This window comes from Diabrotica undecimpunctata, chromosome 8, assembly GCF_040954645.1.
Source record: "Diabrotica undecimpunctata isolate CICGRU chromosome 8, icDiaUnde3, whole genome shotgun sequence".
Lineage (NCBI taxonomy): Eukaryota > Metazoa > Arthropoda > Insecta > Coleoptera > Chrysomelidae > Diabrotica > Diabrotica undecimpunctata.
The window spans coordinates 109,759,546-109,784,293 of record NC_092810.1 but is presented as its reverse complement, the minus strand read 5'-3'; the positions used below and the strand labels follow the sequence as shown (position 1 = coordinate 109,784,293).

General features: G+C 34.3%; 1 protein-coding gene across 1 annotated transcript in view; it reads left to right on the top strand.

The window, feature by feature from the left end:
- gogo (thrombospondin-1 like protein golden goal) overlaps positions 1 to 24,748 on the top strand; it is a 112,281-nt gene that overhangs the window by 27,394 nt on the left and 60,139 nt on the right. Inside the window, exons 3-6 of the mRNA XM_072540720.1 lie at positions 6,959 to 7,236; positions 15,073 to 15,222; positions 18,524 to 18,878; positions 21,824 to 21,954. Of these exons, the coding sequence (XP_072396821.1) occupies positions 6,959 to 7,236; positions 15,073 to 15,222; positions 18,524 to 18,878; positions 21,824 to 21,954 (914 nt within the window). The remainder of the gene's footprint in view (positions 1 to 6,958; positions 7,237 to 15,072; positions 15,223 to 18,523; positions 18,879 to 21,823; positions 21,955 to 24,748) is intronic.

The window sequence follows — 24,748 nt, the reverse complement described above, 5'->3', positions numbered from 1 at the left end:
AAAATATGTGAAAACTGTGTGGTTTCACAAGGAACTTTTCGTAAAAATTGAATTTCCTTTTGGAAAAAATTCTTTTGTATCGAATAGATAAAGGAGCATTAATTCTATTCTATTCTATCGGTCAACTTTATGTAAATTTCCTTTTTTTTGCCGATCTCATATGATATTTTCAGTACACAAAAAAGCATAAGGTCTACATAAAATGTAGATACAAAGTAAAAATACATCACTTGAGAAAGGCACTTTTTTTTGGGAGGTGCAAATTTTCAAAAGACCTCTGGGAAGGTGTCCCAGGTGTGTTGAATTCAGACGACTACACCTCACAGTAGTTGACCGCCTACCAACTAAACTTACCCTGTCTTTTTCCAACCGAACGGGCCCATAACTCCCATCTGTCGCTCTCTGTATGCGCTCCGTGATTGTCATAGCATCTCAGTCGCGCCACCCCACCCACGTCGGCACCGGACATGGTTTGTAAGGTAACCATTCTTGTGCAGAACGATAGACAGGAAGGAGCGACCGCGTCGTTATTTTAACCTTCTTGAACTTACCAAGAATGATGAGACAACAGGCACAAGCAATTTCAGGACAATCATGCTCCTCTCTCGTGGGGTGGTCCATTCATTCTTCCATACACACCAGCCCATTACTTAGTAATAGGCTGCTCCAAAAGAAGACACACACCGTACAGTAGATAGAAGTAGAGACAAAACAACATATATGTAAATTGATTTCTGCAGTGTAGTAGACTAAAAACACTTGATATGGATATTCAAGAAACTCAATTTGAATTCCGTAATGGCGTAGGTACCCGTGAAGCTCTATTTGCATTCAACGTACTAATCCAGAGATGCTTGGATAAGAACCAAGATATGTACGTCTGTTTCATAGACTACAACAAAGCTTTCGACAAAGTCCGCCACAAAGAGCTAATGGACATCCTCAAAGCAAAACAACTACAACACAATGACCTTCGAATTGTAACAAATATATATTATAAACAGCAGGCACAAGTACGCATTAATGAACACACATCAGAAGAGTTCGAAGTTAAAAGAGGAGTGCGACAGGGGTGTGTATTGTCACCACTACTATTCAATGCATACTCTGAAGAAATTATGAAAAGAGCTCTTGAGGGAGAAACAGCAGGAATCAAGGTCAATGGAACACCAATTAACAACATTAGATATGCGGACGATACTATCATAATAACAGACAACCTCCAAGACCTCCAAAAGCTAATGAACAAGATAGTTGAGTATGGAGAAGAATATGGATTATCAATAAACACCAAGAAAATCAAATTTATGACGATATCAAAAACCCAAAATAATGGTGAAAGCCTGACAATTAACGATAGTGCTTTAGAACAAGTTGAAAACTACCACTATCTTGGCACAATAATTAATCACACAAACGATTACTCCAAAGAAATCAAAGTTCGAATAGAGAAAGCACGTACAAACTTCAATAAAATGAGAAAGGTACTTTGTGCAAGAGAACTAAAATTGGACTTGAGAGTTAGGCTGGCAAGGTGTTATATTTTCTCGACTCTGCTTGATGGGATAGAATCATGGACACTTAACGCGTCGACTGCTAAAAAGTTATAAGCATTTGAAATGTGGGTGTATAGAAGAATCCTAAAGATATCATGGACCGAGCATGTAACAAACAACGAAGTCATGAGAAGAATCAACAAAAGAATGGAAGTATTGGAAACCATCAAGACACAAAAGCTGCAATAAATGGGGCATGTTATGCGTAATGAGAGATACAACCTACTTCAATTGATTATACAAAGAAAAAATCCAGGGCAAGAGAAGTGTAGGAAGAAGAAGAATCTCATGGTTGCGTAACTTGAGGGAATGGTACGGATGCACATCAATTGAACTATTCAGAGTTCATTTGAATTTTATAGAGTTAAGATATTTACAATTTAAGTATACAGTTAAAATTTGAGATTTTTATTTAGAATTTAAAATTCATAGAGTTCATTTAAGATTTCGGCGTCAGTAGTGGAAGCTGAATAGTGGCTCACCTCACTAACGTCGACAGATATGACACATTAAAATAAACAGGTCATATTTGTTGCAGTCTTCTCTCTTTCTCTTCCTTGTGTTTTATGGTTTCTGTCACAAAACCAATGATCAAGTCAAAAATTCTTGTGTTTCTAAATGCTTTATCCATTAGTTTATTTGGCTCGTCTAGTGGTAACCCCAGGCCCAGCTGCAGCAAGGTTCGCACCACATTTTATGCGGGGCATACGAATACCACATGATGCGCGTTATCAACCATTTCACACTTGGGACGCAGATCGTCCTCGGCCTTCTTTATTCTATATATATAAGACCAGAAATATCCATCCATGCCCCGTCATAAATTGGGTGAAGTAGTGGTTGACACGTCTGTGTTTACACTCATACCACCTTACTACATCTGGGATAAGGGTCCTCATCCAGGCAGCCTTGTCTATTTATCTTGACCGTAGGTCCTGCCACATTTTTTAACTACTTTTTCTTTCTTGTGTTCCTAAACCTAAAGCTTCGTTGTTTCTTTGGTGCATCCGAACCCTCTCATTAGCCAGGATATGCACCGGCACAGCACCGGCCACTACCTGTAAGGGCTTTGTATCCTAAGAAGCATGTCTGTATATTTCGCTTTGTTGAGGACCTCATGCCACACTGGGAACCCTATAGTAAGATTAACATGATTGATTATAGTATAACTAATCTTGTGTGTGCAGAAAACTGGAAGCATTTTTTACCTGGAGAGGTACAGACTACCATCAAATCTCGAAAGTTACAGTTCTTCGGACATATTATGCGAAATTAATCTAGATATGCTATCTTTTAAGCCATCCTGCAAGGAAAAATATTTGGAAAACGAGGTCCAGGAAGAAGAACAACATCTTGGTTAAAGAACCTCAGAATCTGGTTCAATACAACATCTGTGTAGCTTTTCCGCAATGCTGCAGATAAGATAAATATTGCCATGATGATCGCCAACATTCGTAACGGACAGGCACATCAAGAAGAAGAGGAATCTTGTGTGTGACCCGGGGCCTCCTATACTCGGCAGTATCTTATGAAAGGTCGTGGTTCTCTCTTTCTTCTTCCGACATGCCTCTTGTATATGGTGTCCGAATGCCATTTTGTCGTCCAGTATGATTCTCAAATATTTTACTGTCTTCTGGGGTCTTAGGTCGGAGCCTCTGAACCGAAAATTTACGTTTTTTCGGTCCCGCGGTCCCCTCAAGAAGATGACTTCTGTCTTTTCTACTGCAAGTTTTCGGTCATTTCTGTCTATCCATCTCGCAGTTTTTTCTGTTCTGCTTTATTTACTTTGTTTCTAATGTCCCATTTCATATCTTCTATAAGTAGGGCTAGGTTGTCTGCATATGCAATAGCCCTTAGTCCATGTGTTTTATTTACTTCTAGTATCCCGTTGTAAAAAATATTCCATAGTGTGGGTCCCAGGACTGACTCTTGGGTTATCCCAGCAGTCATTTTCATCTTATTTGTCTTCGATATGCTTACGCTTCTTTGCGATAGGTAGTCCTTTATTATACTGGACACATATTCCGGGGTCACAAGTTCAACAATCTTGTCTATGATGAGACCCCAGTTCGCTGAATTAAAGGCCTTTTTGATGTCCGATAAAACAAGAACCACCCATCTCTTTCTGCTTGTTTTCACCGCCTCTCTTATCCTGATCGCGGCGTCGACTGCTGATTGACCTTTTCTGAATCCGTATTGTTGGCTGGATAGTAGGAGTAATGCATTGGTTAGTGAGAAAGGCACCCTACTAAAACAGATGTTGTGATAATAAATTTCCAGTTATAATGACGATTTTACCTATAGTTTCTTTGTTAATATATCTGTTTTATTTATTAAATTCATTCGTTTGTTAAGGATAATATAAAGAAATATATTCACTCGTAAATTATAATAAAATGGGCAGAGCAAAGCCAGCTAGTTTTGTTTAGAGTATCTAAATAACCTTTTTAATACCCCGCTTTTTTATATTTTCGACATGAACACTACAGCTTTTATTACTGAGTAGGTACATTAATGATTTCTAGACGTGATATTAAACTATGTACATATCGATTTTCTGTTCCGTTGTTCCCATTCTTTTTAGTTACATGAAAAATTTAAAAGGTTTCCCAATCTTTACTAGAGTTTGGAAATGATTAAATGTCAAGAATTTCTTTGTAAATATCAACATCTTATTTAACTGCGACTTAAATAACTGCTTTAAAGAATAAATGTCTGTATAAGAATATTAATTAAATAACGTCACTGAAGTGTAAATTTTGCTTCGTTATTTTGAAAAAAAAAAAACGTCAACGTCTGTTAACGTTTATTACAATATTGAAATATTTCTTTTATCGATTGATACCTAATTATTTTGAAAAGATTGTGATCTAGTGTACAAAGTTTTCTATAATATCAGATGAATAACATCAGAAGAAAATTGACCACCATACCATCAAAATTTGATATTTTGTAAAAAAGACAATTATTGAATAGTGGTATCGTGTTTTTATAATGTTATTAAGATTGTCTATTTCAGCAGATTTCTTCAGCCAATTCTCTGCGATTCTTTTGACGTCTGTCCATCGAGTAGGTCGTCTTATTTTGTCAGCTCTCTACTTCAGCCATTCTATGCGCTGTATTTGCTTTGTATTTTGCTTTGCAAACCCTCATTTTAAAGGATTTTCTATGTTTTTTTGTAAAATTATGTCACTTTTTCATATAATTTACTGGTCTTCACCTTTAGTATTTAACCTTCGGGTAGTGGCGCTATAGTTTCTTACAAGTTTTGTTGCCCCGATGTTGCCTAAAGACATAAATGCATTGCATTTGTAGCAGGAAAAACGAGTTTTTCTAATCTTTCTCCAGTCGCAGTAGATGCACCTTCCAGGAGGTAATGGTATTTCTTTTTTTCGGTGTATCACTTCGAGTTACTTCCATAAGTATCAGCTTCAGCGTCCTCAGAAGATTGCTAAGAGCTGTTCTACTTTTCAAATGTGGATGAACCAATGCGTTTGCTAAATCTCTTAAAAATGTCGTCGTCGTATATTTGGGTCTCTGTTGTCACTGTGTATATCACCTGAGTATTGATTCCTGCACATTTTATATATATTAACATTTAATAATGTGTAGTATATCACCATGGACCATCTTCTGATATTCTGACCATTACTGGTTTAGAGTATCATTCTCTGTAAAGCCAAACATGCTTGTATGGATTGGACGTTTAGTGGAGTGTGAAAACTCGACTGACAGTTCTGTTTTATTTTTTCTTAGCGTTCCAATTGTAGTTATTTTGTAATCCCGAAGCAACTTTTCCACAAGTGGAACTGATATAAACCAGTTATCCATTGTCAAGTTAACGCGTGAACCAGAAATTTGTTTGCACAATCTTAAAACCACATCACTAGATTTGTTAAAAAATTTATAAGGGCCATCAAGTTGGAATCCCACGTAGACTTCCATTTTTGAAGTATAAAATACTTTTAGCAAATAACTGCAAATATCTTGAGTCCGTATTTATTAGGTTTTGAGGAAATGTACTGACGGAATGAACATTTCCCTCTAAACGCTGAGAGCATCTCGTCAATGGTAACAAATGCAAAATGATTATAACCATTTTGACAATTTTTTATGAATTGGTCGAATACCACACGAACGGGAGCAATCTTGTCAATTTTTGATTGCTCTGCACGTGTTTCCTTGTCATCAAACCTAATGCAACAAAGAAGAAATCGGAACCTTTGTAGAGTCATCGTAAGATAAATAATTTCTATACCATATCCATCTCTGCTCCAAACATCTTTTACGCTGGCACGATTACAGTGGGCTAGCCCAAATAAATACAAGAGTCCTATAACAGCACGGATTTCCACTTCATCAGTGAGATTAGCATTTCGCTCTCGCGAATAGTTTTCTTGAATGGGGGCTGTGTATTTATTTGTATTATCCATAATGATACCAACTATCGCGCCATCCAAGAAATAATTTCAAGTCCCGACAGCGTCCTTTAAATTTTTAGTATTTTTTGTATTATTTTTAGTATTTCTGGAATTAATATGTAATCTTGTCTTGTTCTAGTGATCCTTGGCTTTGGAGGTTGCTTCTTCCAGTTCAATTTCCAGTGCAATCCTTCAATAAAAATTGAGCATGACTTGCTAATACATATTCTAGTTTTTAACATACCTATATAGAAAAGACAGGCAGACTGACGAACCGCAACTGTTTTATCAGTTATATTGTTCCTCTTCCTCTAAATCATCTTCGCATTGCAACTGATTCAATATCACTATTATCTAGTCCTACTTCTTTTAAAAGTTTCTGCAAGTAAGCTTGCACGTGCTCGTTATCCCCCATAAAATCTAACAATCTTTTAATTAGAATTAGAGAAATGTACAAATATCTAAAGGGTTACCTTGGAATATGTTTGTAACGATATTAGTGGCGCCGGTCTGAGACACCCGAAAGCTCATTTACTATACCACACTATTACACTGTAATGGTCACACGACGACTAACCGTCAGTCACAAGTCACAACGGTACGTGAAGGTACTGAAACGTTCCATTCCTTACAATAACCTGTTTAATACCAACATCAAAAAAACAGCCTACCCGCTACCCGGTCTCTCCCAAAGTAACGCCACTACCCAAAGGTTAAAATCAAGTAGCGATCTTAAATTGTTTATATACTGTTTCTAAGTAAAAAATGTCGTTTAATCTGTGGCCTATTTTCTTTAATACATATTGTTATCACCAAATTTATCAAAAGCATATTCTATTCGCCATTAAATATTTGTCTATATTCTTTCCACACATACTTTTACTACAATAAGTCAAATAAATACTTATCTTGTGGTATTTATTCATTTCCAACAATAAAATGTACACATAAATAAACTCAACATATTTATCACTTTTTTAGGTTGGAGAAATGCGTCGCTTGACATATCTTCAGAAAACCTAATAACAACTCGAAGTTTGGACGTTCGATGGCCCACAGCCAAATTATCCATCGATGCTGAAAATCTCCAGACATATCCCGAACATTCCGTAGATGCATTTCTCGAATATCCTGACGTAAAATGCGACGCCCTAGAAGACCGAAACGCTCCAGAGTTCTTTTTAGAATTACATTTCTGCGGAGACTCCGGCAATTCTGTTATGACATGCAAAATAAATTCCCGGCAAAATATTACCCAGGTTAGACATTTTATATATCGTAGAGTGACTGTTTGAATTGCGGGAAATGTTTCTTTTTAGTAAAAAGTTAAAACGTTGGCTTTAAACTTTGCACTGCAAAGCAATTCTAGTATGTTTTCAATTTCAAATCGTGCTAGGCAGAGCGAGATCAAAACAACTCTTTGTGTACAAAGCTAACATCACTTCTTTATTTTTTTGAATTAAAGCGTGGTTTTGAATCAAAGTTTATTTGTAATTTAAGACATTCTACAAATATTATTTACATTAACGAAATACCAAAGATAAGTACTTTTTGAAAGGAATAGCTTGATATATTATTTACTACCTTTAATAGGAATTAAACGACAATTTCAGTTGAAAATACATTAATTTTGACATTTCGATTTCCTCTTCAGGAAATCGTTATCAAAATAAAAATTAAACAAATTATTTTCTAAATGGGATGACATATCGCTTCTCCGGAGCAACAATGACGAAAGTGCAATTTTTTGCATTTTTGAGTTAAATGTGTCAAAAAAGTCAGAACGTGCTATTCTATCAGATTAAACAATACCATAAAGGTAGTACCTTTATTGACCGCTGGGAAGCAGTTGCGTCGTTGTCAAAATTATGTATTTTCGGCCATATTGTTGGAACGAAATCACCGCAAATGTCAGTTGTTCATAGACTGTCGAACGGAACACTTCGTTTATATTTCTACAACGACATAAGTGTAGATTGTGACAAAATAAAATAAAGTTTTGGTGTAATCTCAGAGGAACATCGGCGTAACGGACAGTTGTGTCATTGTTCGCCTAGAAAATTTGATATCTCTGGCGACTTGCTAGATGATTAAAGCCGTAAGTATACATTTACGTCGTTATGGTTTTTGAATAGTAGTTTTTATAGTCACTTAATCAGTATTTATGCCATTTGTCGTTAACTCAAATAAAATTGAAAATTTGTGTGAAATAGTGTGTGTAAAAACTGTCAATACTTATAATAGATTTGTATTTTAGTGAAGAAATAAAACGCGAGTATAATCTTGAATAATGAAAAGGACTGAGCTGATACTTCATTAAGCCACTCACAATTTACAAGAAGAGAACAGTACTCCAGAGGAACTATTGGAAGACAATAATATTTCAGAATCACTCAATGATGCGGTCATTTTGGCAGAATTGCAGCAAGTGAATTTAAATCCGAATTCCTCGAGTTTAGACCCTAATAGTATGTTCCTACATAAGCCTTATGAACTTGGATCAAGTAAGTACTTTCCTTTTTTAATAAAAATTACTTTTATTGATTATTAATTACTTTTAGATAATCTACGTATTTCAAACAATTATGAAACACAACCCAGTACATCATATTCTGTTGAAACTCACTCATCAACCAAGATCACTTTGAGAAAAATGTCTCGAACAGTCTATGATGAGCAAGATTCCTCAGATGATGAGAACAGCTTATTTGGAGAAGATAGTGACAACTATGTACCATCAGAAAATAAAATATCGTCGAAAAGTAAAACAACTTCAAACCCTACCATAAAAGAGAAAAAGAGATCCAGGAGTCCATTTTCTGAAAATAAAATAAGTCCTCTGAATAATACATAAAATTATACGCTCATCAAAAAAGGTAAGAAGAGAGTAAGAAATCCAGAAAAATGGCGAAAAAATAAAACTAAACTCCTTAAGAATTCAGAAAAAAGTTATATTTAAAGAACTGGAAATGTTGTGAATAAAAAAACAATATAACGTACTAAATCTAATCATTGCATTCAGAAGTGTTCAGAGAAGTTTAGCTAAGACCATAGAGCTGATTTTTTTAGCAGTATTGGAATCTAGGATCACTGCAGAGACAACCTGATTATTTGTCTTCTTGTATTGAACCACTTCAGTTGAGATATCGCCGCATAACAACTATCAAAACATCTAGAAGACAGAACTGTGCTTTCTATCTGCTTCACAATGAAAAACGAATGCGTGTATGCAAAACATACCTGATTAACACTTTTGGCATTAAGGAGAGAACAATTAGAACAATTATCCAATCAAAAGCTTCTAGGTCTGGAATTGTACCGCAAGATAAACGTGGGAAACATAGTCAACAGGTAAAGATGAACCCTGAAATGATGGTGGCTGTAAAAACACATATAAATTCTATACTCCGTACAGAGAGCCATTACCAAAGGGCTAACACATCAAGAGAGTTTATAGATGGCGGTTTATCCACTGTAGAAATGCACAGACACTATAAAAAGAAACAAGACGATTTGGGCCAGCCTGCTGCAAACTATGACGCCCACGCCCACATATTTAATACACAATAATTCAACATTGGTTTCTTTTTCTCAAAGAAAGACCAATGCGACTTGTATGAATCATTTAAAAACGCGCCTGACGAAGAAAAAGAAAAATTACAATGACAGTATGTCATATCAAGAGCAAAAAGAACTAAGTAGAACTGAGAAAGTTTCAGACAAAGAAAAAGCAAAAGAAGAAGGATCAAATACAAGTTTTGGTAATGTACGACCTGCAAGCTGTCCTGCCTTTACGATATTAGAAATAAGGAATGACAAGACATCCCGCTACTTCTGGCATGAAGGTCTGGGACAAAGAGGAGCAGTCGAAATTGGTTCATGTGTCCTGATATTTCTTGAAGAAATTGCTAATACACATCCTCAATCTGACATAATTCTTTATTCCGAAAACTGCCGTGGTCAACAAAAAACAGATTTGTTCTTGCAATATATTACTACGCAATTAAGAAGTTTTAGTTAAATTCCATAACACACAAGTACCTCATCCGAGGTCATACACAGAACGAAGGTGATGTAGTCCACAATATCATCGAAAAAGCTAAGAAAAGAGCTAACAAGTCAGGACCGATATACGTTCCCGATCAAATTGTGTCGATTATTAGAAACGCAAAGAAAAAAGGAAACCCTCTTATAGTAAAATAATTAAGTTACAATGACTTCATCGATTTGAAAACGCTTGCTAACGACATCGGCTTCAACTGCCAGAAAAATATACACGGCCAACAAATAAAATTGTCAGATATTAAAATGATTCGATTTGAGAAGAAAGTGATAGGTTCTTTTACAAAACCAACTACAAACCTGTGGATTGGAATCAGGCCTATGCTATAACCGTAAAAAGTAGACAAGTGACAGGAACAAGAAATGTAGAAGATGTTAGAAAAAGACCTGTATACATTTCAAAAATTCCGATCTCTGAAAATATAAAAAAGGACCTGAAAATTTATTATCAAGTAATATAATTAGCAAAATATTACGAACCTTTTTTTAATGGCTTGTATATTGGAAGAACAATGACGCAACTGGGAGGCTGCACAGTTCTGAGACCTGTGTAGACTCAAAAAGTTTATATTATCAAAACACTTTGAGAGAAAATAAGTTTTTACAAATAATCTCAACGACTAGTAAGTTGCACTGAAGAATTGTGATATTTTATAAATATCTACATATTTTTCTTATTACAGTGTCTTGAAAAAGGAATAAAACCATTCCGAAAGCTAGACAAAAAGTCAAAAGAGTGTTTCATTAACATCCCGGCCAATTTTCAGATTGCAACCCTAATAAACTGTGTTGTTTGTTTATATCGACAGTCACTAATATCCAGTATTTCTTAGAGCAAATCAGGATAACAACGCTATAGCTTCTGCAATTAGAGCGGTAGTTGAAGAAAAGCTATATAAAAAATATATATAAAAAAAGAACAGAAATTAAATGAATATGCAGCAAGATGCATTATGGTCTCACTCTCTACCAACTTAGAAGTTTAGCTTACGAGTATGCCAAATAAGTGAAATGCAAATATCCTTCTAAATGAAACAAAAGTAGCAGGGTAGGACTGGATTTCAGGTTTCCGTAAAAGAAATGTGAATATAATGTTAAGAAAACCTGAAAACACCAGTCTCGCATGGTCAGTATGATTCAACAAAATCTCAGTTGCAGAATTCTTTAAAAATTATGAGTGTGTCCTTACTAAATACTCATTCACACCAGATCGCATACTTAATATTGACGAAACAGGTATTACCACCGTAATGATGACGCCCAAAATTTTAGCCGAGAGAACACAAAAACAAGTCGGACAAATCGTTTCTGCTGAGAGGGGCGAGCTGGTTACTTTCTGTGGTATAGTATCAGCTATTGGGAATACTTTACCTCCTATATTTATTTTTCCACGAATTCATTATAAACCTCACTTCATAAATTTCCTAAGGGAATCTTAGTCCTCGCTACGAAAACTGGTTGGATGAATTGTGAGCATAGTTTATTTATCGTTTCCTCCACATACCTCGAACAAGTTACAACCACTTGATGTGGGGGTATTTGGTCCCTTTAAAAGCAAGTTAAAAGTTACCTTTAACGATTGGCATACTGGCCACCCAGGTAAAGCCTGGGATTACTAGTGGATTTATGAAACCAGGCATTCACCCTTTAAACAAACTTGTTTTTTCTGATGAGGATTTTGCTCCTTGCGACATTTATGCTTCCGATGTAATCTCAACAGACCCAAACGTTTTGGAAAATCCTTGTGTTTCCACAGAGTTCTCAGTTGCTCAACCCGGGCCTAGCACAGCAACGTAATCACTTCCAGAAGATAATTCATCGTCATTTGGCGCTGTTCAACGGCTAGAACTTCAACCGTCAACACCTGCTTCTTTAATTATAAGTCCTGAGAGTGTAAGATCTTACCCAAAACTAAACAAAATCGCAAAACAACGAAAAGGAAAGGAACGTAGTAAATCACGTATTTACACTGACACTTCCGAGAAGGAACGACTTTTAGAACTACACAATACCAAACAAAGACAGATGCAGATTAAAGAACAAAGACGCCGTGCCAAAGAATTAAGAACTGCTAGGAATATTGTAGCTCTTGCTGATTCTAGTAACATCCCAAAGAAAATTGCTGAAATAAAAAAAAATTGAAAGTGATAGTTCTATAAGTTGTTCTGAAGAATTCGAGGCGATGGATTTATCATCGGATTTGTCAGAGTTATCAAATGATCATAGCCCTGCTGATTTGCTCCAACCATTCCCAGAAAATATAGATGAAGGTGACTTTTTAGTAATAAAATTTGAAAAAAAGAAATCAGTTGTGCACTATGTGGGCAAAGTCTTGACCAAACATGATAGTTTGGAGTATCATATATCTTATCTAAGGAAGAAATCGGGATCGTGGACTTTTATTTTTCCTGATGTGAAAGATGAAACTTCAGTTAATTTTTCAGACGTTTGTCAAAAATTACCGATGCTTAATGATACTGCAGGGAGGAATCAAACAACTTCACTCTGCAGATTTCCCATAACTCTCGCTTCGTACAACATTCAGTAAAATAGTATGTTACTACTTTATTAACATTTGTTTATCTTTGATTTGCTAATAAATTGCATTGAAATATTATTTTTTTATTCATTTATAACAGTGTATTAATGTACCTCTAGCTGTACAAAACTGCCTCATGAGTTGAATAATTGTACCCCGTATGTGGGACACTTTGATGCATTATCTACATTTAAGAATTACACGAATATCTTTTTTTTTTTTGTTAACATTTATGTTTTATTTAAAATAGGTTAGTTATTACTGCATTCTACGAAAAATTACATTTTATACTCATTAAATTCCGGAAAAATTAAGTAGAAAAAAACTGTACCAATGGGCCCCCACTTCCCCTAAAAACAACTTTAGAAACTATGCCGATCAATTTTTATCGGTACAGGTGGCTACACAGGTAAGGTAAACTTACCACTCAAGGTGGGGGGGCATTTTGGCCAAACATAACTGAGGTAGGTAATACAAAAATACTGACCGGCGGACTATTGCCATACAAAAATATTGGTACCAGTAGCAGGGACAATCTTTATACAGTACGGCATTCTACAATTCTGTATAATCTAAATTACATACATATACACTTGAGTGCAAAATAATCGACTAAAAATTATTTTGGGAAAGTACGTCTCCTGTTTCAATCTAAAAGGTGTAAATTTAAAAATATTTAGTGTACAATCATTAAACTCATTATTGAGTTTTAAAAAAGTGAATTTTCCTCACGTCCTCGGTCTTAACCAAAATTCCTATCTCCTCTTGGATATTCAATTCTCCTAGCCTAATCTTTTTCTGATGCAATGATAATTTATTGGTTCTTACTTACAAATGCTGTTAACATTAAATTCTGCAGTGCTACTATTCAGCATACATGGAATCGCAGCTGCTACCACTTTTTCAAACACTTTCGAAAACAAAATTACTTTTTTATTCACACCACCTTTGTGTTTTTTTTAATTTACTTCTACCGTTCAGATTTACGCATTTAATATCTTTTTATCTTCAGATGTTATTTTTTTTGCAATTAGGAATAGACTGTGTTTTTCTTGCTTTCAAAATCTCATCAAACATACATCTTCTTCTCCCCTCTTCATTTTTAACCAATGATCTTTTAGTGTTTTAAACAAATACATAAAATTCCTATTTTCTACGAAATACATCAAATTAATATTTTCTTGTTTTTGAGGGCGTAGGAAATTTCGACACTAAGCAGGTAGCGACTAAAATTTAATGGCAATTTTCGACACCAGTCCCAATTCCCGTTTTTATCTTACAGTTATATTCGACACCAAATAAATATAGCTGCGACATAAATAAATGCATTGGTTACCATCTTTACTTCAAGCTTTTTTGGATCGGCTTCAGGATTATGTACCAAATCACTTCTTGTGATGGTGAGGTCCTCACAGCCTATTGTAAACACTTTTGCGGAACACTTAGTGTTTCTTTGGATGCAGCGCCAAAATATCTCGCCGCTTTTTAACACTTTCTGTTTCGTGAACGAATGATGCTCCACCACTAATAAATCTCGACCACGGGAACTTTTTATCAAACTCATTTTTTAAATATCCGTATACGTGCACAAGTCAACGTCAAACAAGAAATAAATTACAACTGAAATAATTTAGTCACACGTACACAAGTGCCACGCCCCCCGCCGTGACAATAAATATTGGGAAAACCCGCTTGTCCTGCTTGGGTGCAAATGTCCATCGCCGCTAATTACCTACCTACCTGCTTTACGCCGCGGTGTCGAAATTTCCTATAATAAAATTTGACCCTTCGATTACCCCAGGTACAAAGACAATTTGGTGTCGAAAGTTCCCCGCCGGTTTTTGATATACACCCAACATCTGCATAAATTCAATTTCTAAACTTTCCCATTTTTGACAAGTCAGTAGCTGAATAAGGTTAATCGCTATTTTATAATCCCCTCATTAAAAAAGGTTTTTCCCTGAATTTTGAAATGAAAGACTCTGTATTCATAGAAAATTTAATTCTACCTAATATCTTAAATCTATTATCTATTATAATCTAAATTCACTAACTTTCTTTACACACAAATTTTCACCGTAAAGTTTCTTTTAATATTCCCTAATATCACATGCTTACATCTAGAAATAACAGTCTTTGTCAATTGTCTTCTTCTCCGTATTTTCAAACCATGTATATTTCCGAATCATAACAATATATATACTCAAAGTATTTTATCTACCATATTGTATCGTGATGCCAAAGTGTAAGTCTTTATGATTGAGAAACGTATTCTTTGAGGTCTTTATGTCATATTCTTGAAAAAATTTAACTAGGATGTCGCCTAATTAAAAAAAACCAACAATGATTTTTTACATGACCAGTGTTTTGGATACTTTAGTGAAAATACCTAATTTAAGCACACAGAAGGACTTTGTTTCAGATTATTTTTTCTCTATTTGTCATTTAGTTTAGCTACTAATTGCTTAAATATAATTGATTTTCATCATTTCAGGTAGTACATTCAGTAAAAATCCGAGGATTTCCTATCCATCGAATTGTTACATTAAATTGTGAAGTGTTTGGACTAGCTGGTTACTATGGACTCTTTTTAAGACCCACTTCTACGTTATATGATCTTCCCTTCACTTCGGCTTATATAAAGGTAAGTAGTTAATATACTTTGATTTGAGCGTATAATTTTAATACATCTTTCGTGGAGTGTATTCTTCTTTCATGGCGAATGTTGTGGTTTTGATCCCAACTACAAAAATCAGAAAGTAATGTTTACGTCACCACTTTCAAGACCCTCACAAACTGTGATTTTGGGTATCTCCTTCCAATTTACTTTTCTGATTAGAACGGTTAATCACCCAATATCGAAAAGCCTTTATTCTTAATAATTATTTTTATTTTTGAGTCCTGTTAAAACTAATTATATACAGTCCCCTCTCGATAACTCAAACTTTAAGTCTCGAGTTTTTAGTTTCAAAATTTTTAGTGGAGTTATCAAGAATAAGTAAATACATCTGTCTAACAACAATCTCAAAAGTCTCTGGAACATTTCTCGCTTTTTGTATACTAGACATAATAAGTAGGTAACTGGTGTTTTCAAGGTTTTCTTCCTAAATCTTTCTCGAGCATTGTTATTTCCGCCACTATTTCTTCATCTGTTAGTTTTGCAAAAACTAGTACCTTGGAATCGGCAGCAACAAGCTCTTTGAACTGTAGATTGGGGACGTCCAAATGCTTTCGTTATTAAATTTTCTTGCTGTTAGAATAAATCGGTATAGGCATATCTACAAAACATCTTTACATTCTTCTGTAACAACTACAGCATCATCTATACGCATATAATAGAGACAATTTCTTCACTTTCCATTTTTTTTAGAAAAAGTGTAATATAATCCTGCCTAAACGACTACATCTTGATTTATTATAGTTTACCTCTTATTACCAGGAAACGGCGTTTGATAAATTCCCAAATATACCTAACATATATTTTATTTTAAGTCTTTCAAGATAACTTGGCAACAGAGGGTATATGTTAACTTCATTAGCCCCTAAGGCAAAGTTTCGTAGTTTAGATATAAAAAATGAAAATTTTCTTCCTGTCCATGACGAATGTTGGCAATCTTTATCTTATCAGAAAAGCGGCAAAGCTGTGCAAATGTTGTGTTAACCCAAGTTCTGAGGTTCTTTAACCAGGATGTTCTTCTTCTTCCTGGACCTTGATTTCCAAATATTTTTCCTTGCGCAGGATAATTCTAGGATGGCATATCTGGATTCATTTTGTATAATATGTGCGAAGTATTCTAACTTTTGAGATTTGATGATTGTTAAAACTTTTCGTTTCATCTTCATTTGTCTGAGGATCTCCTCACTTGTGACTTGGTCAGCCCACAGGATCTTAAGTATTCTCCGATATAGCCACACCTCAAATGCTTTCAATCCTCTGCACATATCTTCGTTCAAGATCCAAGCTTCAACACCATAAAAAAGGACTGAGAAGACATAGCATCGCAGCATTCTTATACCAAGAGAAAGTTTGTGGCGCTTGAAGAAGGCACCCATCCGGTTGAAGGTGGATCTAGCTTTCCGATGCGCACTCTTATCTCCTGGTTGTTGGTAAATTCTTCATTTATTATGGTGCTGAGGAATTGTAGTGCTTTATTCATTCTACTGGGGTTTGGTTGTCGTAGAAGTTGACTCTCTGTTATCTTTTTCTTGCTATCATGAGCTTGGTTTTCTTTACGTTTATATTGAGTCCATATTGTTGACTGTAATACGTGATTTTATTTATAAGGTAGGTTTGTAGGTCTTCTAGTTTGTCCGCAAATACTGTGGTGTCAACTTCATATATGATGTTGTTTAGCCGGTATTGGTTTAGAAGAATGCCTTTTTCAGTTTCGTGCAAAGCTTCGTTAAATATTTTTTCAGAGTAAAGATTAAAGATAGAGGAGGCAAAATACAGCCTTGCCTCATTGCACGTATGAATTTCAACCAATATTTTTTCAGCCTAATTTCAAACAATAATCAACCAGACAAGCGTATGCGTCGCAGTTGACGTCTGTGCATCTTTGGAATAAGACTTGTATTGATAACAAAGCCTCTCTCGTACCAACAGCATTTATGAACCCGAACTGGTTGGGGGAAATTTGTCTTTTACACAGCTTGTAAATTCTCTTATGGATTATCCTTAGGAACAATTTTAGGAGATGACTCATGAGGCTTATTGTACGTTATTCTTTGCATTTTTTGGCTCCTAAGTTTTTGGAAGTGAAGTAAACAGACTTCAGCTATTCTGTTGGTATTTCTCCAGAGTTGTATACGTTGTTGAGTATATTTGTTATTATTGCGATTGATTCGTTGTCCATTGATTTGAGTAGTTCTGCTTGCATATTATCGGTGTCTGCTGCTTTGTCATCCTTTAGCTGTGTTATAGCAGAATAAACTTCCTGTTGTAATATTCTTGGTCGATCAATAACGTCTTCTTCTTACTGAAAGTTGTTATCTCTTTGGTCTTCAAACAGTTTCTCTAGGTATTCTTTTCATGTTCTAATTTTACTCTGTTTGTCCAAGATAATGTTTCTCTCAGAATCAGTTAGATTTTCTTTCTCCCTCTGTCCAAGTACTCCTGCGAGTCTCAATTTCTTCGCATTTTTCCCTTGCTCCTTTTTCTTTCGCTTCTGATTCCTTCTTATTATTATATTTATCGTTTTATGTCTGGGACATTTTTGGATTTTCTTCTTTCGTCCGTTAGTTTCAGGATCCCATCTGCCTCATGATTTTTTCTTGATTAAGGTATTTGCCTTTAAGTATTTATTCTTTACATTTTGAACTATTTCTGTAATCTGTTTAATCGTTTGTTCTTCATTTGATTCGTCTCTAATTGCAGTCACTTACCCATTTAACGTGGTTTGGACCAGGATTTTCGTATTAAGGTCTTTTGGCATTCGTAGCTTGTACGATTCTAATTTTTTCCTTTCTGCATTTTTTTGAGTTTGATTAAGAATACTCCCATCAATGGAACGTGGTCCGTTCCCAAGTCTGCTCCAGGATAAGTCTTGACAGATGTAAAGCTATTTCGGAATTTTTTATATTCTAAAATGTCATCTATTTGATTTCTAATAATTCTCCCGGGTCTATCTTGAGGGTGTACAGCTTTCGAGGTGGTAATTGGAAGAATATGTTGGTGACAACTAGTTCTGAGTCTTCTGCAATTTTTTCTAGGAGGTCTCCTCTCTCGTTTCTGACTCCAAGTCCATGGGCCCCGATTTACTGTCTCTGATCTCCAGGATGAATGGTTGATGAATAAAAATAGTTTCAATTTATTATATTTAGGAACTGAGGCGACTACATACGTTCTCAGGTCCACTTTATTGCATGACTATGAAATATTAGACACAAACTCTGAGAGTTGATTACATATTTTTTTATTTAAATTATTTTTTTCTCATTTTTAGGTAAATTGGAGCGACCAGTTTGTTTTCAACGTTCATGCCAGAAGTATATTCCCATGCGATGTCCATAGTGGAGGAATTACAGTTCTTTTTGAATATCCTTCCTGTATTTTGCCCGTTGGTGACAGAATACGTCTCTATGCAAAATTACGAGTAAACGTTGCAAGTCTAGATCCACCAACTACCTTAGAATACATTTCTGAGCAAAGAGTTGTTCGAGGTCAGCACAGTCTGTATTTCGAATGTGACTTGTTCACCGAACGATATATAGAGTATTGTTTCGTATATGTGAGTAAAGCCATTACGGGAACTATGACAGATATTAGGATGGATTGTGTTCCGACATTACCAGTGACAGGTACGTGTTCTATAATACCATGATACTATAACAAACAAGATATGCTCACTTGCCGTTCTACTTTTAATCGACTTTGCGCATGACGTCATAGCAAGACAAAGCCAGGAGACTTGTGTGTATCTTATTTTAACGATGCATCATATGGCAACGTTGTTCCATTACTGTAATGAACAACTTCGAAACTTAAACTGTTAACGGTAAGTATACCTCGATGCCATATCTTGCACTAAGAAGCCATAACTAGTTACTTTCTGTGAAACCGTGGTTTGAAAATTAATCAGTAATTTGTAAAATTAATAAAAGAAATATATGAATCTACGATTTGATTGTGTGTATTACAAACAAAATAAATATTGCTACAAAACATAAATTAAATATAAAAGGCCGGTAAAATGTAAAGAATTTGAACCATAAAGGAAAAGCGGGTCATACTTGAGACTTTATGAATATCATTTAGACCTTTATTTTACAATCTTTGTGATTTTTCTCTTGCGGATATTGTAATTATATTTAATATTTTTATTTAGAATTCGTATTTTAAAATACATTTTACATCTAAAAATAGTAATTTTACATCTTCGCTAACATTTACATTTTTTAAATAATTTTTTTGTTAGTTTTAATGTGTCGCCATTATAACTACGAAAAATATGTTCCAGTTCACTACATTTAGTTACAAATTCCAGTGTTGGCTTGAGTAAACCACCCTCAGAAACGTGGTTTACCCAAGTAAACGATTTATCGTTAGCGTCCGGTATATATCCAAGTATTTCTTTTTTTTTTGTAACTTAAATGCAATGAAACCGGCTAAATTTTCCAATTCATCCCATTCCAGGTCTTTTATATCCGAATTAATAAAATCTTGATGACTGTCAATTAAATCTTTAGAGTTAATTTCTGTATCACCACTAGGAAAGTTTAGCGAGGAAAAGATCTCTTCAGTGACAATTTCATAATTAAGTATACTATTAGTAGCAATATTCCATTGTTTGTCAGGCAATCTCAATAGTTTTTCTTTTAAACAATAGTCAGCTTCTATAAAATGTTTTGATCATATTCTCGCGGTTTCTACATTAAATTTATCTCGCTGAAACACGTGAAGGCCCATACTTTACGCATAAGTTTTACTTTTTTTATTATAATTGTTTAAACAACCCACCACTGCACAATACATTATGACAACCAAATAATTAGTCTTTTTTTATAAAGTAGCTACAGGTAGTCGAGAGGAAGTTGCGTACGATAAATAAATTAGGTGATATTAACACAGTAAACTTAATGTTTTCACCACAAAATTTATATAACAATATAATATACAAAGTCTTTACTACATCAATGACTAAATAAAAATATCATTCACTACGTTTTGAAGCACACAGCAACAGATAGAGCATTGAACTTGGCATAATTAAAGTTGTCTCGTGCTTACGTAACAGGTGTGCGAGAGAGATGCAAGAACATGCGCGTTGACTTATCTTGTTAGTTATAGAATCATGCTATAATACTATAGCAAACTAGAAAAAATATGTGGTTATTCAGCAATAAGTACTTGTAATTTTTCTGATTTTCATATTTTTTCCCTTTTCTTTGTCATGATACCTTTCTCCCTCTTTTCATTTTGTTTTTTTCTTTTCTTCCTTTTTATAAATTTTTTTCTCCGTTCTTCTAGAACTCTAATTCGGTTTATATAGAAAGATAATATTTTCTCTTTCTACTTATCTCTCTCTTTATATTTATTTCTCTTTGTCTCTATGTATTGTTTTTTCTCTTTCCTGTAGTTTTAGTTTCTCTTCATACCTCTTCTTTCTTCCTCATTCTTTTTGTAAAAAATTCTCTACATCGTACCTGCTCTGTAGTTTTAGAGGATAAGGAGTCTGATGATCTTGCCTGTTTTACAATCTCTTTATCAATACTTGGGCCAACAAAGGGCTTGAACAAGTTACTAATGACGAATTTATGCAAACTTTGAACAGCCATATCTTACCAATTTTTGTCTTACATAAAAACAAAAAAAAAAACAAATAAAAAGTTTTGCAGAAAAACAAAACCTATATTTTCTGACAAAGTATTGACTTCTAGAATAGAAGTCTATAAAAGAAAAGTTGCTGAATATTAGTCAATTTATCCATTTCTTATGGACTCATTTTAAATGTATGTTTTTTCACCCCCGAGAAGAGGCGACTTTCACGCTCCTTCTTCTTATAGTGCCGTGCACCTATAGTGCGTTGGCGAATTATCTTAAGGGCAGACGTCTGTCTTTTGCGGCATGCAAAAGATTTATGCCTGTCCAGTTCTTTATGTTCCGTAGCCACGACATTTGTTTGCGACCTACTCCTCTCTTGCCTTCAATCTTTCCCTGGATGAATAGTTGAGGGATTGCGTATTTTTTTCCTCTCAGAATATGGCCGAGGTATCCTCCGATGTTCGCGCTCCAAATAAAAGCAACCCTGGGCTCAAGCCTAAAAGTGTAGAGGTTAAGTGGATTCTAAATCCAAAATGGTCATTTACTGTAGTAAATCAAATACATACCTCATTGTCGGTCTTCTAAATAAGAAATAAACAATGGTTGATTATTTCTCCATTAAATCTCTTACCAAGATCACAAAATTTACTGCTCTTATGAGCTGCTAGGAACGTTATAGTTCCTCTTGGCTGAAGAAAAAATCCAGGTCAAAGGTCACCAATGGTACAGATTTATCCAGATAGAGGGGATGTAGGGTTTTGAACCTTGGTATATATTCCTGTAGGACGATACAAATACATTATGTGTTAATTTGGGGTAAAACAGGAATTTTATAGGTTTAAATGATTGGCTACGTTCAAGAATTCTGCTGAGGCCTTCGATTTTTTGTTGTTCGATATTGTTATTTGATTAATTTTTTAATAAAATACATTATTTTATTATCTAAGTCCAAGATAAAACTAATTTGGTAATATGTTTTCAGATCAGGAAAGTGGAGGATGGGGCCAATGGAGTTCTTGGACACCGTGCACTAGTACTTGTTTTGGAGGTACGAGAAGTCGATACAGGTTTTGTGATTCTCCACCACCAAGATACGGAGCCAAGTTTTGTGAAGTAAGTTGTAACATATTATACCTATCTAATGAGTATTTTATTGATTATTTAAATTGTGATGTTAATTAAAGTGGTGGAAATTCATAAACATTTTAAAATACACTAAATATTAAATAAAAAATTCATAATAATGATTACATTTCTACTAAAAAGTTCATTCATTATGGGAAGTAATAATCGGTAAAAATTGATAAAACTTCTGTATGTCGTTAGCTACGACATACCAATCAAACGTTTTCATAGCCATTAAGTTAAAAATGGATGCATTTTAAGATATTAGGGATTACAATATCTACAACTTGATTGTGATTAAAGCTCTCTTTAATCTCTAATGGTTTTACAGCTGGTACAGTATAAATCCCGACGCACGTTATTATCTACGTCAGAGATCTAAGTTGACATTGTTGCCAAATTACAAAAAAATTCCTAAATTCCTTATAAATCAAATATATCACATAATTATTACAAGAGTGAATCATACAACATAACAAATTAATAGTAAATGTAAATAAATAAAAGAATTAGAAATAGAAAACAAGAAAAAAAAACACTTTTTCCATTATTTATTTTCTTAGAAATGTTTTGTTACAACTAGATTTTTAAATGTTAATCACTCTTTTTCCTTCATATTTATTGAGGTTTCAGTTTACTGATCGATACATGACAATTATGCATATGATGTTTTTATATAGTTTATGAACACCCTTATCATATTCAAAAGCACCAAGAATTAAATAATGATGATTTTCAGAAATGAATAGTATTTTGTGAATGGGCCTTAGAAAAAATTATTGAGCAGAGAGATTTTTGACGTGACAACGTCTTAAATTAGGTTGTGGCTCGGAGTCATTTCAGAAAAAGTGTAACGCCCGCTCACGTCTGTTACAGTGAGTCACCGAACGAGAGAGAGGCCCGCCGGACCGGCGAATACAGTGCGTCTCTCTCCCACTCAAACATGATCGGTCCGCTGCGCGCGGCACTAGAGAATTAGGCGCGTTGAAACGCTAAAGTTGAAAATCGTTGAAAGTATCGTCAGCTGTGTCTGTAGTGAAAATGTGGAGTGCTTACAGTGTCCTATTTTAGGGAGAACCACCAGTATCAGATATAATTTTAGGAAATTACCTAGGGACCTATATTCTTTTATAATATTGCTATGGATTTATCCATTTAATATTGAGCAATGATTGTAAACATTCTTTATAGTTTAAACTTCAATGAAAATTATTAACTGTGTCTAAAGACATATATGATATGAGGTATTTTACCCAAGAGTATTAAGTATAATGAATATACATAAAAACATAATTTTGTTTTCTTAGGATTTAACATTTTGTCAGCACATTATCTCAAATTCACACTTAAATCAATATGTTTTTACTATTAGGTCTGTTGAATGTTTGTTCTTTACACAAAATTTAGTCTATACTTCATATTTATTAAAGGCGGTAAAATATACATTACAATTCAGTTGTTTATAAACCACTTTCAAAGCATAAAGAACCTTTTAAGCTTTGTTTATATTATTTTGTGTATATTAATTGAGTTAATTGGAGTAGCCCACTTTGATACAAAAATACAGTCAATTTATGGATATTTCAAGGTGACAATCTAAAAAAAGCTGATTTCCTCCCATGCATTTTATTAGAAACACTTGAAATTTAAAAAAAATTTAAAAATCGTAAGATGTAAGACCTTAATCGTGAGATCGTGAGATTTGTCTTCAATTCGTGAGTAGATTCGTCATTTACAACAACTACAACAATAAAGGTAAATAATTGTACACTAATATTTCATTATCGTAAACTATGATTGATTGATTAATTGTTAGATTGACACAAAAGTTGAGAAACTGAGTTTATAGCGGCAATTCCTTGTTCCTATTGTGCAATTTAATAATATTCATATCAATAAATATTCTACCGAGAAAAAGACGTTGTCACGTAAAATTTTTGCCCGTAAAACCGACTTTACAGGCAACCGATTTTTTTTGATTATGTCCTATTTGGTAATGAAGCTACATTCCATCGAAACGGTTCTGTTAATAGGCATAACTTTCACTACTATTCAACAAGTAATCGATACCACATAGTAACACATAGCCAAACAAGATAGTTTCTAAATATGTGGGGAGGTATCGTCGGTAACCATTTAGTAGGACCATATTTTTTTGAAGATAACTTAAATGGTGAGATTTATTTAGATTTTATCGTAAATCAGTTACCGATATTATTAGAAGAGGTTCCACTTAATATACGTGAACAAATGTGGTTTCTACATGACGGTGCTCATGCGTGCCACAACGAATTAATAAAGAATAATGTCAAACTGTCAGTTTCTGACAAATCAATCATGGCCAACTCACAATAATTATTGATAAACGTTAAAATATCTACCAAATTAATACTTTGATGGAAAAATAAAAATATCTAGAAAACTGGTACCTTTAGGTATAGGGAATACTTCATAAAATTTGAAGAACGATATTAGTACTTTTCGATAGTGATATAAAATACAGGGTGTTCTATTTAAAATTACCAAGAAAATAATGTACTTGCATTTTGACTTACCCTGTATTTAATTTAACGAATATTATGAAATCGAATATGTTTTATAACGTTTAACAATTATTAAAAAACTATGGTTGCAATAGATCAATGTTCCTATACTCCTTTTTAATTATACAGCGAGTTAAACTTGTTACGATTTTCAGGTAATATTGTTTATAACATTTTAAATACCCGAAAACTTTACATTGTTGTGATGTGGAAGTGAAGCAGATTTCAAATTTAAAATA